This window comes from Rhinatrema bivittatum, chromosome 3 (genome assembly GCF_901001135.1).
Source record: "Rhinatrema bivittatum chromosome 3, aRhiBiv1.1, whole genome shotgun sequence".
In the NCBI taxonomy this organism is placed as follows: domain Eukaryota; kingdom Metazoa; phylum Chordata; class Amphibia; order Gymnophiona; family Rhinatrematidae; genus Rhinatrema; species Rhinatrema bivittatum.
Window position 1 is genome coordinate 280,737,866 of NC_042617.1, and position 16,731 is coordinate 280,754,596.

The window sequence follows — 16,731 nt, forward strand, 5'->3', positions numbered from 1 at the left end:
ACTGGAGGACACTGCTTCCAGAGATTCAGGGGTCTTAACTGGGGCACTACAGAAAAGATTTGAAAACCTAACCTGACAAGCATTGACAGTTTACCCTCTGCTTCAATGACAGCTTTTCTTGGCTCAGAATCTTTGGGAATATGAGCAGATTACAGGTCGTCGGGGCAAGCCGATTTTTGTCCCGTTGCATGCCTAAATATGTAGTTCCTGCTTTTGATAAGAGAAATAAAGTGGTGGGGTTGCTGCATTACTGCCCTCGGGCATGTGTAAATAAAGGTCAACAAAGAAGTTGTGGGTGATGGCTTTCTAACTGCATTAGCTATTGTTTTGTGTGTGGCTTTCAAAGTTAAACTCCTTCATCAGGTCCGCTCAGAAATGAGACAAGTCTGTAGATATAGTGAGAGTAAAACCAGGACAGGATCACCCTGTCTAGAAACCATGGAGCCAGCTGGCAACCTTAAAGGGTGCATGAGAGAGAGAGAGAGAGAGTGTGTGTGTGTCTGTGTGCGCGCGCGCGCCCGCGGCGCGTCTTTGAATGCCTTTATCTGAGGCAACAGCTCGGCCCTCCTCCCGTTGCGCTGGCAGGGGGATCACCGGCACTAGGACCCCGGGGGAACTCGTTGCCGCCCTGGCCCTGAATTCCAAGCTGCTTTCCCCTCCCCCTCCCCGGCTGACGTCAGCAGCAGCCTGGCTGTCCCTCTCCCAGCTCCTCTCTGCGCTCCAGCGAAAAATGCTGCTGTCGGTGACACCAAGGGCAGGACTCGCCTCCTTCAGCTACGCCAAGAGCAGCAAAAAGGTAAGCGCCCTGCACCCACCCCCTCCTCCTCCCTCTCCCTCCCCCCCCCCCTTCCACCCTGCGGTGCCAAGCTTGCTCCTGCCCCCTTGCCCGCCTGCTGTGATGCCCTTGGAATTAAGGTCTGCCTTCGGAAGCAGGCAGTGGGTGTCAGATTCACCCTTGTGTGCGTGTGGTTGCTGGGTCTGTGATTCTCTCTATACCTACCTCTACCCATAAAGAGCCCTGGACTGGGGATACCCTTTTTTTTTTGTTTTGTTTTTAAATCAAGTTCTGCTGTCCCTGCAGGGTAAAGTTCTCACCCACTCCCTGAATCATACGGAGAGAAAGAATAGTTATCTGGAACTAGCAAAAGTTAACCCACGTTGGGGGGAGAGAATGTCAGTGCTGCGATTTGAAAGGAGCAATTGTCCTGCCTTTTTTTTTTTTCTTCTTCTTTCTTTCTTTTTAATGTATTTCTGCTGTTGGCGGTGAGGGGCCGTGGGAAATCCTTGCTGGGTATCCCTGCAGGCGGCGGAGCCCGTCTCTTGCCGGAGGGATTTGGTAACCGTACATGCACCGGAAACGGGTGAAGTGTCATGTTGTGGAGGAGCCGCGGTGGCTGTGGGAAAGGGCTTGGCAGAGAGGCGCCGCCGCCGCCTCGCCGGCTTCGGGAGCTTTTCCTGACATGGCCCGTCTCGCTCGCGCGGCAGAAGTCCGCCGCCGCCGCCGCCGCATCCCGTCTCGTGGTCCCCGTGTTGGTGCTGCGGTGCGGGGAGGGGGTGACGTTGGCCGGGTCCCGTGATCCATTCCAGCAGGATGCTGCTCTTCCTTGCTCCCAGTGCTCTTAGGAGGCTGCAGAATCCTGCGGTTAGTGCATTCTCCTCTTTTCACGCTTGCCAAGTCTTTCCTGGAAGAGATTTTTGATAGGCAAGGCTAAAGATTCTGATTTTGTTTTTCCACGAATGTGGTTTGGGATGGACAAAAGAGACATTCATGTGCAGGCTGGTGTCAGAGAGAGAGGAGATGTACACAAGACCCTGGCTCCTTAGAAACGTTTCACAAGAGTCTTTCCTGGAGCCATGGTAAGAAACTGGTAGTCTTGACTGACAGACAGAACCTCCTGGGTTTCATCCAGCTCTGCGCTGGGGTTTGCTGGACACTCTCTACCAAAATGCAGGGGGGGACGACACCGAAAAGGCCAGAGGAGATGCTTGCCTGTATGTTTTGTTGTAGTTAAGGTAGATAATACCCAATCATAATTCTGAGCCAGGACTCTCATGCCTTTTAATTTTAGTGACCAGAAGCCTAGATGATGCATTTGCTGGCAGTGGTAGGTGTGGCATGCTTGTAATGGAGGGAGTGAGGGTGCTGTACCCACGGGTCAAACATAGCATAGTAAAGTGTAGCAATGAATTATTATCATAAGGGGATCTTCCAGCGCCCAACTCTTCTTTGTGTGAAACCTCCAAAGCAAAAGCGGCTCTAAGTTTTATGTCCAAGCGTTTTGTGGCATGGATGCCATGTTAAGCCAAAGCGTTTGAGCAGTGCACTGCCAGGGGGGAAAGCCCTCCACCCATCCAATCTCTAAAGCTAGTGAGTGTCAATGCAGTTCACACGTGTGCCCTGTTGCTGATTCCCTGAAGTGTGCCATGTTCCCATTTTTCCGAGGCATATGAAGAGCATGTGCTGTGTTGTCAGTTGCTAGGATAAGCAGTCTGCATGCGTGTGCCATGTGACTGATTCCTGAGGCAGGTTGATATCATACATGCGCTGTGAGGTCACCTAATAATCACACCTTTTTAAATGGAAAATAGCGCTGGGACTATACTTTTTGTCCTTCCCATGAAACTGACAATATTATTGCCGCTGTTCCTTATCCTCTGCTTAAACTGAACAATGAAAGGTGTCACAGTTAAGAAAGCATAAGGTTAAATGAATTGAAGGTGTTTGTGTGTGAGCTGTCTTGAAGAGGAGTGATGGCACAGTGTGCTCTGCAGCCCCCTGACATAGGTGGAAAAGCAGAATAGAGTTTTGGTCGAGGACATCCAAAAGGCGGAGAAGGTGTTGGTGGGAGTCTGTAACCTGTTGGAGGTGGATCGGAACCGGGGCTGGCTTTTGTGGTGTGTGATCTATGCCATTGGATATAGGGTGCCATGCACAAGGGGGGATGCTGCCATGTCAGCGCTCCCTTCTCCAAAACCCTTCCATATCGCGTGGGCAGGGAAAAAGACAGAAGGGGGTCTCAGGGTAGGGGGAGAAGAGAGAAGGACTTGCAGGGTAGAGAGTGAGAGAGAGAAAGGGGGAGGCTGTGATAAGAGACATTGTGTGGGAGTTGCCACTGCCAAAGTGGCAGGATGGGGCCTGCCCATTTCAGTTTTTGCAGGGGGATGGCCAGTTAAGCCTAAAACAGGCCCTGCATGGAGTATCCCCTTTTGCAGAATCAGTCGGAAAGAAACAGTGTTCCCTTCGAGGGGTTCCCTTCAGACAGATGGTAATGGAATCCACTGGGGAAAGAGGCAATACTGGACCTGATTTTTTACAGACTGAGAAAGCGTTTCCAGTGTTGGAACAGGTGCCCACTCGAGGGTCAGTGATCATCGGATGCTATGGTTTGATACAATGTATCTGTCAAGGGTATGATAGATGGTTCAAAAGTCTTTTAAGTCCTAGATTTAAAAAGTAGCGACTAGTACGATGGGAAAGTACCTAAGGGAGGCGCTGAAGGGGTGGGGGGGAAGGATCTCAGGGAAGTGGAGGGCTGAGTTACAAGGAGCTGCAGAAAAGGCCACAAACCTTTTAGGTTAAGAGAGTAAATAAGAATATCAAGAGACCAATTTTGGTTTACAAAACAGGTTGCTGAGAAAGTAAGGGCAAAAGGTTTAGCATTCAGAAGGGTTCTCGGAAAGAAGGTCACAGAAAATAACGTAAAGATAAGCTGAAAGGGGGGGTGGATGTAGGCAGGAAGCCAACGGCACCCAGCGGAAGGAGAAGTAGCTAAAGGGGTGACAAAACTTTTTTTTTTTTTCAGGTACATCAGTAAAAGGAGGAAGTTTGGAGGTGGGATTGTAAGATTAAGAGGAGGGACAAGGAAAAAAACAAAAATACCAAACAAATCCTTTGGTGTTCACTGAAGAAGGGTTTGGAGAAGGGACCGCTGCTTGGTGGGAAGGGGCTATGCCATTTACAGAAGAGGGTGTTTGTCCGCAACTAGAAACAAGGTGAGCACAACCAAGGGACCGGGTGGAATACACTCTAGGCCAGGGGTGGCCAACTCTGGCCCTGGAGAGCCACAAACAGGCCAGGTTTTCAGGAGATCCACAGTGAATATGCATGAGAGAGAGAGCTGCATACAGTGGAGGCTCTCCAGGACTGGAGTTGGCCACCACCCCTATACCTCTAGGATATTAAGGGAGCTCAGAGAAGTTCTGGAGAATCCACCAAGGACCTGTTCAGTAAATCTTTGAAGATAAGATGTGGTTCCATGGGAGTGGTGAAGAGCATTTGTCCCTCCTTAGAAAAGTGGTGAAAAGTGGTGATAAGGGAGGAGGTTGGAAATTACAGGCCGGTTAGTCTGACTTCACTGGTGGGACAATTAATGGAGAGTCTTCTGAAGGAAAGGATAGGGGAAGGATCTTGAATCCAGTAAGTTGCAGAATCCGAGGCAGCCTGGGTTTAGCAGAGGAAGATCGTGTCAGGCAGTTTCTTTCATTGGGTGACTAGAGCAGTGGTCCCCAACTCTGTCCTGGGGGCCCACCAGCCAGTCAGGTTTTCAGGATATCCACAATGAATATGCATGAGAGAAAATTTGCATGTTATGGAGGCAGTGCATGCAAATTTTCTCTCATGCATATTCATTGTGGATATCTTGAAAACCCAACTGGCTGGTGGGCCCCCAGGACAGGGTTGGGGACCACTGGACCTAGAGGACTGGAGCAAGGGTATGCACTGGATGTGGTTTACTTGGATTTCAGCAAAGCTTTTTGATACTGGCCCGCACAGAAGGCTCACCAGTAAATACATTGAGCAGCCTGGGGGTCAGGCCCAAGGTATTGGACTGGATTTGAAACTGGTTGAGGGACAGAGGATGGTGGTGAATGGAAGTCACTTCGAGGAGAGAAAGATCAGTGGCGTGACTCAGGGATCAGCTCCCGGGGACCGGGTCCCGTTCAATATCTTTGTCAGCGATTATTGAGGAAGGGTTAGGAGGAAAAAAGTTGTTTTTTTTTTTTTTTTTTTTTTGTGGATAATGCAAAGATCTGCAATATAATGGGCATGCCCGAGGGAGCGAAGGGAATGAGAAATGATTTAAAGAAGCTTGAGAAGTGGTCATCTGCTTGGCAACTCATTTTTAATAATGACAAATGCAGCGCTGTGCATTTTTGGGCACAGAAATCCCAGAGATCAGGTACATGGGAAGGAAGTGAGATGCCGATATCCACGAAGCAGGAAAGAGACCTGGGGGTGATATATATCCCAGGTAGGGAAACAGTGTGAGAAGTAGGGCGGCCAATGCTGGAAGGATGCCAGGGGGCATGACAGAGAGAGGTTTAACTAGTAGAAAAGAAGAGGCGATAATGCTGCTGTGGAGCTCATTAATGAGACCTCATTTGGAGTACTCTTTCCAGTTGTGGAAGGTTAGAGACGGAATGGAGGAGGTCTACCAAAATGGTGCAAGGTTAGCTTCAGAAGCCCTGTGAGATGGGGGCTACATAAATCTAAATATGTAGACGTAGCGGAGAGGTGAGAGGGGTTAGCAGAGATATGACAGAGACCATTCAGATATCTGAAAGGTGTCAATCCACAAGAAGTAAACCAGTGGAAAGGATGTTGTAGAATAATGAGTCATGACATGAGGCTCCAAGGGAGTAGAATGAGGAGAAACGTCAGGAAATGTGGGGTTTTTTTTTTGTGGAAAGCTCTCCCAGAGTGGGTGGTGGCAGCTAAAAGGAGGGAAAATTTGTTGTTCAGGGAGGACCTGAAACAATTGATGAAGATTTTGGGGTAGTCTAAAGGGAATAAGTTGCCAGAGGATAAGATGACAGTCAGGAAGTCTTTTCCACCTTGCTCTTGGTTTCGGGAGTTGCGGCAGTTTTTGTCCCAGTAAGGGTTCTGCGCCGTCTTTGGAGGGTTCTGGCAGGCAGCAGTCCTTCCGAGGCGCCTATAGGCTTCCCTGAGGGGGCTCCAACCAGGGGGCCAGCGGCGGTGAGGATTCACAGTGAAAGTCAGGCTGGTCCACTCTCTTGAGATGATGGTGGTGGAAGGCCGTCTGTCGCAGTTTTACGAAGAGTGGACCAGGGTGATCGAGGAAACTACAGACCAGAGAGCCTGACTTCAGTGCTGGGCAAAATGGTAGAAAATATTATAAAGAACAAAATTACTGAACATACTTTAATAGGACAAAGCCAACATGGATTTAGCCAAGGGAAGTCTTGCCTTAGCAATCTGCTACTTTTTTTTTTTTTTGGAAGGTGTAAATAAACATGTGGATAAAGGTGAGCCAGGTGATCCAGTGTAGCTGGATTTCCAGAAAGCGTTTCACAAAGTCCCTCATGAGAAACTTCTGAGGAAATTAAAAAGTCATGGGATAGGAGACAATGAGGGGGTAGACGGGAGAAACCCCAGACCAGCTCCAGAGATCCGGCCTGGTCTACCTTAAACCTACTAGAGCCGAGAATCCTGGTCCTGGGTTGAGGTCTCTAGAATAGGAGTAAACCTAGCCAGGCCTGGAAGAGAGCCCTCAGAGGAGACAGGGAGAAGGCAAGGAACTTTGCGAAATGACTTAGGAGTGTAAACTGCTGATTTTCTGTATCTAGCACTGCTGAAGAAAGTGGACTTGTGGGGTTTTTTGTTTTTTTTTATTATTTGCTTAATAAAGAATTGAAAAGGGATAGACAAGAGTCCAGACTGAATTTCTCCTCTGGTAAACCAAAGACCGCACAGGGTGCCACATATGATGTCGGTGCTAAACTTGGCATAAACAGAGAATCACACCAAAAAGAGAAAAATTAAGGGGAGAGGGGGGGATGTTTTGTTCCTTTTCCCAGGGCCTTGCTGCAGCAGTGGTCTAGAGTTTTTCATAACAGGCTTCTGGAGAGAGGGATATGCATATAGTGAGTCAGAGCAGAACAGGCAGGTGCTTTTTTTTTGGGGGGGTGGGGTGGGGGGGGGGTTGTGTTTGTTGGTTGTTCCTGAGAGAAAATTTAATTTCTGTGTGGTCCAGAGCAGGCCAGAGCCTCCCAAGAAAACCCTGTTACCGGAGTCCAATAAGCTAATATGGAGTGGTTACCACAGGCCCTTGAGGAATGGCAGCAGTGGATCCTGAAATAGGTTCAAATCCTGTTAACAATATAGCCAGCAGCTGGGAGTGGTAAACCAGTAGCACGGGGCGCTGACACAGGTAGCCCAAGCAATAAAAGCTGCCACAACACATACAACCCCAGTACCTCCAGTGTTTAAAATGAAGGCTGAAGACTCTAATGTATTCTTAAAACATTTAGAAAGAGCTGCCTGTATAACTGACTAGCCAGAAGCTACTTGGACCATGTATCTAGCAAATTTACTTACCGGTAAATCCTGCAACCCTGATGAGAGAGCCAGTTATTTCAATGTCAAAACCGCTGTCCTGGGAAGAGCGGGTTACATAATGGAAACGTATCTGCAACAGTTTTGAAGGAGTACCATACAATGTGGGTAATCTCCATGCATCCATTTCCATCAACTAAAAGTTGCTGGATGGTTTACAGCCAGAGGCGAAGACTGCCCACCTTGAGGCCAATCAGGACCTCCTGGAGCAGTTCCTGGACAAGTTGGGCCAGTCAATGCAGAATTGGGTGTGCCAGCACCCAGGGCTTACCGTGGAGAAAGTGTTGGAAATGGCGGACGCCTTCCGTTAGGTTTAACTGATGCCAGAATGCGTGCAGAGGCTTGAAAGACAACCTGGACAGGATCTCTGTCATGGGCAGTGAAAGTACAGGACTCTTAACAACTGTCTCTGGAGCAGGGCAGTTCTACCTCCGTACCCAGGGCACAGCCACCAGGCTCCTTAGCTTGCTTCAAATGTGGAAGGAGAAAGCATTTGGTCAGAGATTGCTGATACCAAGAAAGTGATACCGTGGACATCATCCTGTAACTTGGCCAGCACTAGAAGCTATAGCATACATTGACAAGGGAGGGCCTTCAAAGCAGGGTCGACCGCGGAGTCGGAGGAAATAAGGAATCTCTGAGGTACCTATCCACCTAAGTAGCAAGGGTCTGAAAACCTTTTCCTTAGTTTGTGCTAGGAATGGACATGAAGAAGAGTGCTGCCCCATGACAAAGAAGAAAAGAAAGAACCCTTTGTAGAAAGGGATAAAGTTAAGGCAGAGGAAGCCCCATGGGCATGCTCCTACTATGCAGCAGAAGACCAAACTATCGAGGATTGCCTGTGGCTTGAGGCCCTGGAATGGGAGCATAAGCTACAAAAACAGTACAAGGGACCGCACAGTCAGCCAAAGGAAGGGAACGACGAACCCTTTGTAGGAACTGTTGAAGACAAAAGTGGAGCAAGGCCTGCAGGCATGCTTCCTTGTAGAGCGAAAGTTATGTTATCAAGGACTGTCCCCAGCGTGAGAATGAAGAGTGGGAGTGCGAGCGGGTGCATGCTTTTGCGAAATTGCAAAACTGTAACTTGGTGGCTGGTCCATGTAGAGGACTTTCAAACTTTGTGATCTCAGTTGAACTAAACAACTAGCCCATGCAAGCCCTGATAGATTTAGGGTGCGATAAGACATCTATTAAGAAGGAGTTAGCTCAGAGACTGCATATCAACTATGAGAAGAAAGCAACACTTGATTGAATACATGGGAATCAGCAAAAATATCCCACCTGCCAGGTGGCATTGATGGCTATGGCAGGGCAAGCCAGGAAAGAGGTGGGAGTGCTTCCTGAGCTCCCTTACCCCATGCTTCTAAGGTGTAGTTATCTCCATTTTAAGACACTGTGGACCCAGCTTATTGGAGAAATTACTTACCTGATAATTTCGTTTTCCTTTGTGTAGACAGATGGAGTCAGGACCAGTGGGTTATGTGCTCTTCTGCTAGCAGATGGGAGACTGAGTCAGATTTCAAAGCTGACGTCACTCTAGATATACCCCTGCAGTAACCTCAGCTCTTCAGAATTCTCTTTGAAAAGCCATTGTGGATATATCTTTGCTTAATTATCTTGATTAAACTTGATTGAACTGATTTCCAGAACTGGAGACCGCCAGTGCACTCAACCAATTAATGCTGACACCGGACAAACTGTGGGTGTCTTGAGCCTAAGGATAGGCATTGGCTTACCCGTATTTGCTTAGTCTTGAGGTTCGCTTTCCGAGGTTCTCTTTCTCTGGGGCAGCCATGAGCGGGATGCTGAGTCCATCTGTCTACACTAAGGAAAACGAAATTATAAAGGTAAGTAATTTCTCCATTTCCTAGAGTGTAGCCAGAAGGACTCAGGACCAGTGGGATGTACAAAAGCTACTCCCTGACAGGGCGGGAGGCTGCCAGTGGCCCACTTAATACTGCCCTTGCGAAGGCTGCGTCTTCTTGGGCCTGAACATCAAGGCAGTAGAACCTGGAGAAGATGTGCATGGAGGACCATGTCGCTGCCAGATAGATCTCGGCAGGCGATAGCAGCTTGGTTTCTGCCCAAGCGACTGCCTGGGCCCTGTAGTGGTAAGGGCTTTCCTGCCTCTATGTAGGCTGCCTTGATTACTACTTTGATCCAGCGGGCTATGGTCGCCCTTGAGGCTGCTTCTCCTTGCTTCTTCCCACTGTGAAGAACGAACAAGCGATCCATTTTGTGAACTGGTTCAGATCCTTCCAGGTATCACACCAGGAGTCTGCCAACATTGAGGTGGCGAAGAAGGCGTGCGTCTTCAGAGTCCTTATGTTTATCTGGAGATGGCAGGGAGATGGCCTGGTTCAAATGAATCTCAGAGACCACTTTTGGTAGGAAGGAGGGGACAGTGCGCAGCTGTATGGTTCCAGGAGTGAATCTAAGGAATGGTTCCTGACAGGATAGTGCCTGTAGTTCGGAGATGCGACGAGCTGATATATTGCCACCAGGAATACTGTCTTCAATGTTAAGAGGCGTAGTGACGGACCGTGCGTAGGAAGTCTAATACTAGATTGAGATTCCATAGGGGCACTGGCCACTTTAGGGGTGGCCGGAGTTGTTTAACCCCTTTCAGGAAGTGGGACAAATCCGGATGAGTTGATAGTCTGATACCGTCGACTTTGGCTCTGAAGCAGGACAGTGCAGCTACTTGGACCTTGAGGGAGTTGAGTGACAACCCCTTCTTCATACTGTCCTGTAGGAAGTCCAGAATTATGGGAATCTTGGCCATCTGCGGGAGTATCCTGCGGTTTTCGCATCAGGCTTCAAATATTCTCCAGATTCGTATGTATGACAGGGATGTGGAGAACTTGAGCGCTCGGAGCAGGGTGTTAATCACGGCCCTCGAGTAACCACGCTTCTTCAGGTGAGTCCTCTCAAGGGCCAGACCGTAAGAGAGAATCGAGATGGATCTTTGTGAAGAATCGGGCTCTGCCAGAGCAGGTCCCTGTGTGGAGGTAGGCACAGAGGGTTCCCCACAAGGAATCTTTGCATGTCTGCGTACCATGGTCGCCTTGGCCAATCCAGGGCCACTAGTAGAACTAGTCCCCTGTAATGCTCTATCTTGCAGATGACCTTGCCCAGTAGTGGCCATGGGGGGGAGGTGTAAAGTAAGTATTCGTCTGGATGAGAGCGTCGATCCCTTGGGAGTGTGGCTCTTGTCTGCGGCTGAAGAACCTGGGGACTTGGGCACTGAGAGAGGTGGCCAGTCGATTCATGGCTGGGAGGCCCCAGTGATTTACTATTAGTTGGAAGGCTGTGGTCGACAGCGTCCATTCCCTCGGGTCCAGGCTCTCTCTGCTGAGACATTGTCTTTTCCTGCTATGTAGAAGGCCGAGATCCATTGTAGGTTTATCTCTGCCCATGCTATGAGAGGGTCTATCTCCAGTGACACCTGCTGGCGCCTGGTTCCTCCCTGGCGGTTGATGTAAGCTTCCATTTTAGCGTTGTCCGACATTACTCGAATTGCTTTGCCTTGGAGTCTGTGGCTAAATCGCAGGCACGCTAGTCTGACTTCTTGAGCTTCCAGGCGGTTTATGTTCCATTCCCCCTGGGCTGACAGTTCCTGACAGTGGGATTCCCACCCTTGCAAGTTCACATCCATAGTGAGCAAGATCCAGTTCGGTGGGAATAGGTTTACTCCTCTGCTTAGGTGGTCTTCCTGTAGCCACCACTGAAGCTGAGAAAGTACCTCTGCTGGTAGTTGGAGGCGAATTGAGTAGTCCGTGGACAGTGGGTTCCAGCATGACAGTAAAGAGCGTTGGAGTGGTTGCATGTGGGCCCTTGCCACAGGACGACCTCCAGGGTTGATGCCATGAGGCCGAGGACTTGAAGATAGTCCCATACCTGGGGGTGTGCATTGGTCATCAATCTTCTTAATTGTTCCATCAGTTTCTTTCTCCTCGGGGGAGGGAGGAAGACTTTGTTCTGTTTGGTGTCGAAATGGGCCCCCAGGTACTCTAGAGATTGAGAGGGCTGCAGACTGCTCTTGCCTGTGTACACGACCCAACCGAGTTCCTGCAGTAGGCTCTTGACTCTGCTGGTCACCTGCTGGCTCTCTTCTGAAGACTTTGCCCTGATCAGCCAGTCATCCAGGTAAAGGTGTTTCAAGATCCCTTCTTTCCTCAGTGTTGCTGCCATGAGCACTGTAATCTTGGAGAATGTTCTGGGGGCGGTTGCTAGGCTGAAAGTTAGTGCTCGGAACTGGTAATGGTGACCCAGTATCGCAAAGCATAGAAAACACTGGTGATGTTGATGGACTGGAATGTAAAGGTATGCTTCAGTGAGGTCCAGGGAGGTTAGAAACTCTCCTGGTTGTACTGCCATTATGATGGAACGAAGGGTCTCCATGTGGAAGTGTAGTATCCACAGATAATGGTTGACGTTCTTGAGATCCAAGATTTGTCGGAATGATCCTTCCTTCTTGGGAATGATAAAATAGATGGAATAGCATCCCATAGTTTGTTGGGGCATGGGAACCGGAGTTATTGCCTTCAGACTCAGTAGTCTGGCTTCCACTGCCAGTCTCTTGGTGTGGGAGTGGCAGGGTGACATCATAAATTTGTCTCGAAGGATGCTGTGGAACTCCAGAGAGTAGCCTTCTCGAATGATGTTTAGTACCCATTTGTCCGATGTGATCTCTACCATCTTTGGTAGAAGAGGGCAAATTGACCCCCTATTTCCTCTTCCTGTGGATGGGTTGGCCCATTCTCATTGTGGGGCACGCCTGGAGCCTGCCCCCAGGCCGGCTCCTCTCTTGGTCTGTCTGTTCCGAAAGGGCTGGGACTTCCAGAGGGACGAGGTGCCTGCAACTGCGAGTTCCTGTAGGGTCTAAAGCATTGCGAGCCTCTGCCCTTGGTTCTTCTGGGTGAGGGACGCTGAGATCTTTTATTCCTATCTTCCGGTAGCCGAGGCACTGGGGATTCGCCCCATTTTCTGGCTAACTTCCTCAATTCGCTTTCAAATAAAAGAGATCCTTTTGAAGGGCATTCTTGTGAGATTCGCTTTAGATGTCACATCAACAGACCAATTCCATAGCCATAGTTGTCTTCTGGCTGCCACTACCGAGGCTACTCATCTGGCTGAGGTACGCACCAGGTCTGAACTTGCATCCATCAGGAAGGCTGCTGCATGTTCCATCCTCTCACCGGTGTACGTTCCGGAGTTATTTGCCTCTCTCGAGAGGAGCAAGCAGGAACGTGCCACCAGTGCACAGCAGGAAGCAATCTGCAGTGTCATTGCTGTTGCGTTGAAGGCCTGCTTAAGGATGGATTCCAATCGTCTATCCTGAGTATCCTTCAGTGCAGCCCCTCTCTCAACAGGAATCATTGTTTGGTTTGAGACGGCACAGACCATGGCATCCACTTTTGGGAAATGCAGGCGTTCCTTGGTCACTGGTTCTAGAGGGTATAGGGCTTCCAAGGGCTGACCCCCTTTGAAGCTGGCCTCCAGGGCATCCCACTCCAGGTCAATCAGTTCCTGGATGACTTCCATCATTGGGAAGTAGCATGAGGCTTTACGAAGGGACACCAGGATGGGGTTCTTTGGTTCCGCCATCGGGTCCGTGCCTGGAATACCCAGAGTCTTCAGAGTCTGGGAAACAAGGGCTGGAAATTCATGCTTGAGGAAGAAGCATGGCATGGTTCACCATGGTTCCAGGCCTGGAGGGATTTCTCCTTCTTTCAGGGAGCCGCCATCATCATCTGAGGTGTCTGGGTCCTTGTCAGGGAAATTCTTGGTTAGGCGAAGCATGTCTCGAGGCATCCAAGCAGGGCCGGGAGGATCCTGTGCTTCCAGCAGGGGTTGAGCCCGGTGCGCAGCCAGGGCTGATTGTGCCTGAATAAAGGCTTGCAGCCCTTGGAAAAATTCTAACCAGAATAAGGACCCTGGGTCCATGTTAATTCCAGGGGGAGTCGGCGTAGGAGCCCCTGAGGTGCCCTCTTGTGGAGAAGCCATCTCAGAGATGCACAGATCCGGGGAGCTATCGTCAGTAGTTCCGGAACCATCCCCAGACAGTGAGGGACCAGGCTTTGGTTCCCCCTGGGCTTCCTCGCAATGCTGGCACAGGCAGGACTCCAGTTCAGGCTGCGCGGCTTTTATGTGGCAGGCTGTGCAAAGAGAGTGCCTTCTGGCCTTCTTGGGTGCCGATGCCATTGCCTCTAGCTTCAATGCGCGGTGTAGCTGTAAACGTGGCTGTGCGAGTGGGGTGCGCTCGGTTGTGCGTGTGGTTATGCGCGCGTCTGTATTGGATGCACATAAGTTAGGCACATCGACTGCCCGGCCTGCCCTGCGCATACCTCCAGTCGAGAAGGGAAGATTGCACCAGTGCCCCTGCGTGTAACATGGCACACCCGAGGATCTCCACATGGTTTGAAGGTGAGTTGGTTATCGAGTATAACACCCAGGTTTCGTGTGTCGGAGGGAAAAGTGGTAGAAGAGAGGGTAGAGGGTATGGGTATTGACGAATGTTTAGAGGAGATGAGAAGGAGTTCAGTTTTTTGGGGATTGAGGGATAAGTGCATGTCAGTGAGGAGCTGGTTGATGGAGGCAAGAATAGTGTCCCAGTTTTGGAGTGCGGTGAGAATGGAATTTGTGAAGAGGATGAGGATTTGCACATCATCTGCATAGATGAAGTGTGTAACACCAAGGTTGGAGAGGAGGTTGGTGAGAGGGAGCATATAAATGTTAAATAGGGTGGAAGAGAGGGAGGATCCTTGGGGGACACCACAGTCGAGATTAACAGGTGAGGATACAAAGTTGTCGGTGAGAACTGTGTAGCTACGGTTTTGGAGGTAAGACTTAATCCATGAAAGAGCAGTGCCGGAGATTCCAATACTGATGAGTGTGTTGATAAGGATGTTATGATTGACGGTATCGAAAGCGGCAGAGATATCTAGCATAGCAAGGAGATAGGAGTTACCAGCGTCCATTCCTTTGATAATGGTATCTGTTAGTGAAAGGAGTAGGGTTTCCGTACTGAGATTTTATTTATTTATTTATTTATTTATTTATTTATTTATTTAAGATTTTTATATACCGGCATTCATGATACAATCACATCATGCCGGTTTACATATAACAGGGGTGTACAATGAACAACAGAGTAACCTGTGGAAGTGAGCAGTTACAAATAACAAGGGAATTAAAACTGGGAGAAGAGAAGAAAAAAAGGAGAGGATAACATTAGATAAAGATATTTACATTAGATAAAGATATTTACAATATCTATAATATAAGCTATAGATATTTACATGGAGAAGGGGTAGGACTGGTTGGATAAAGTCTGGTAGGACTGGCTGGATAACGTTTGGTTGATGGTGTGAGAATTAGTTGGTGTCCGGGAATGCTTGTTTAAACAGCCAGGTCTTAAGTCTTTTCCTGAAAGTTGGGAGGCTAGGTTCTTGTCTGAGGTCGGGAGGGATGGAGTTCCATAAGGTGGGGCCGGCTGTTGAGAGGGCCCGATCTCTTAAGATGTTTTCGGAAACCATATTGTGTTGGTAGGAGTATGTTGGATTGTTCAAGGTGGTCAGAGAGACGGGAGTTTACTAGTTTCTCAAGGACTTTAGAAAGGAAAGGGAGATTGGAGATGGGACGGAGGTTAGATAGGGTGGAGGGATCAAGGGAGGGTTTTTTTAGGATGGGCTTGACCACGGCTTGTTTTAGGGAGTTGGGGACAAAGCCTTGTTCAAGGGAACAGTTCACAATTTTGGAGAGTGAGGTGGCTATGGTTTTAGGAATGGCGAGTAGAAGTTTGGTGGGAATGGTTTCAGAGGGATGGGAAGAAGGTCTCATCTTTTTTAAGATGTTCTCTATTTCCAGAGTTGAGGAGGGTTCAAGCGATGAGAGGATGGTGGGGTGGGGAGGGTTATGTTGTTGGTATTAGGGGTATTGTTGGTATTGGGAATGAATTTAGCAGTGATGTTGGAGATTTTATTCTTAAAGAACAGAACAATTTCATTGCATCGAGTCTGTGTGGAGGGAACCTGAGGTAACGACACGTTGGGTTTGGTAAGATTAGAGATCAAGGTAAATAGGGCTTTAGGGTTAAATTGGAGGTGGTGAATTTTCTTGGCATAGTATTCTTTTTTAGTTTTTTGAATGGCGTTTCTATATGCATGCATAAGTTGGTAGTAGATGGTTTTAGTGGCAGGAGTGGGGTGTTTACGCCAACGTCTTTCAGCTGCTCTAAGTTGGATTTTTTGGGTTTTGAGAATGTGGGTGTACCAAGGTTTTTTAGTTGATTTGGTTTGTGTGATAGTTTTTTGGGTGATTGGACATAAGTTGTTAGCAATATTCAGGGTAGTTTCTCCCAGGAAGATATAGCACTGTCAGCTGTCTCTAGGTCAAGGTGATTTGGAGTGTTGGAGCAGGCCGTTGCGAGAGTGTCTAGGGGGCAGGTCTTGCAGAAATGAAAAGATTTAGGCTGAGAAAAAGAGGAGGGGGATGGGGTTTGTAGGGCAAGGGTTGTATTGATAATGGAGTGGTCAGACCATGGGACAGGGAGGCATGTGGGGGAGTGGATGGTATTGATGAGTGAGTTGGTGAAAATAAGGTCAAGGGTATGACCGGCTTTGTGGGTCGGGGAGTGAATAATTTGTGTGAATCCCATTGCGTCTAAAGATGAGATGAATACTTCGCATGGCAGGGATTGTGGTGTGGAGTCAACATGGAGATGAAAATCGCCAAGGAGAATCGTAGGGATGTCGGGAGAGAGTGAGATAGTGAGAAATTCGATGAGAGGGGAGGGGTCTTTTTCTAGTAGACCAGGAGGGGTGTAGATAAGGCAGATTTGTAGGGATTGCGATTTGAAAAGGCCTACTTCGTATTGGTTGGGAATATTGCAGATTTGTGGGGTGAGTTTGAATTCTTTCTTGGCTATCAGGAGTAAGCCTCCTCCTCTTTTCTTTTTGCGGGGGATAGAGAAAATGTCATAGGTTTCAGAGGGCAGTTGGTTGATGAGTGGGGTGTCACAAGGTTTAAACCAAGTTTCAGTTACCGCAAAGATTTCTGGTTTGGAGTCAGTTAAAATGTCATGGAGAAGGTGTGTTTTTTGTTTCAAAGATTGGGCGTTAATGAGGAGAAGAGAAATGAGTGACAGGGTAAGGACTTGAGTGGAGGAAGATATGGGGATGGGGGTCAGATGCCTTTTTTGAGCGTTGTGGGGGCTGGAGGGGGGGAAGGATAGTTTTGAAGGGTGTCTGTTTAGGTAATTGGTGGGACAGAAGCAGGAGTATGGAGGCATTGTGGAGTGGAGGGCTAGCAGAGGTATAATGGGGAGAAAAACAAGTCATGAGATGCAGGTGCAGTTATGCAGATATACA

At 48.8% G+C, this 16,731-nt stretch overlaps 1 protein-coding gene across 2 annotated transcripts in view; it reads left to right on the forward strand.

The window, feature by feature from the left end:
- The first annotated feature begins 599 nt into the window (after positions 1–599).
- Positions 600–16,731, forward strand: part of RBMS2 (RNA binding motif single stranded interacting protein 2) — a 99,235-nt gene continuing 83,103 nt past the window's right edge. For both annotated transcript variants that reach the window (XM_029594822.1, XM_029594823.1), the window contains exon 1: positions 600–796. In XM_029594822.1, coding sequence (XP_029450682.1) covers positions 731–796 — 66 coding nt within the window. In that variant the 5' untranslated portion in view covers positions 600–730. The remainder of the gene's footprint in view (positions 797–16,731) is intronic.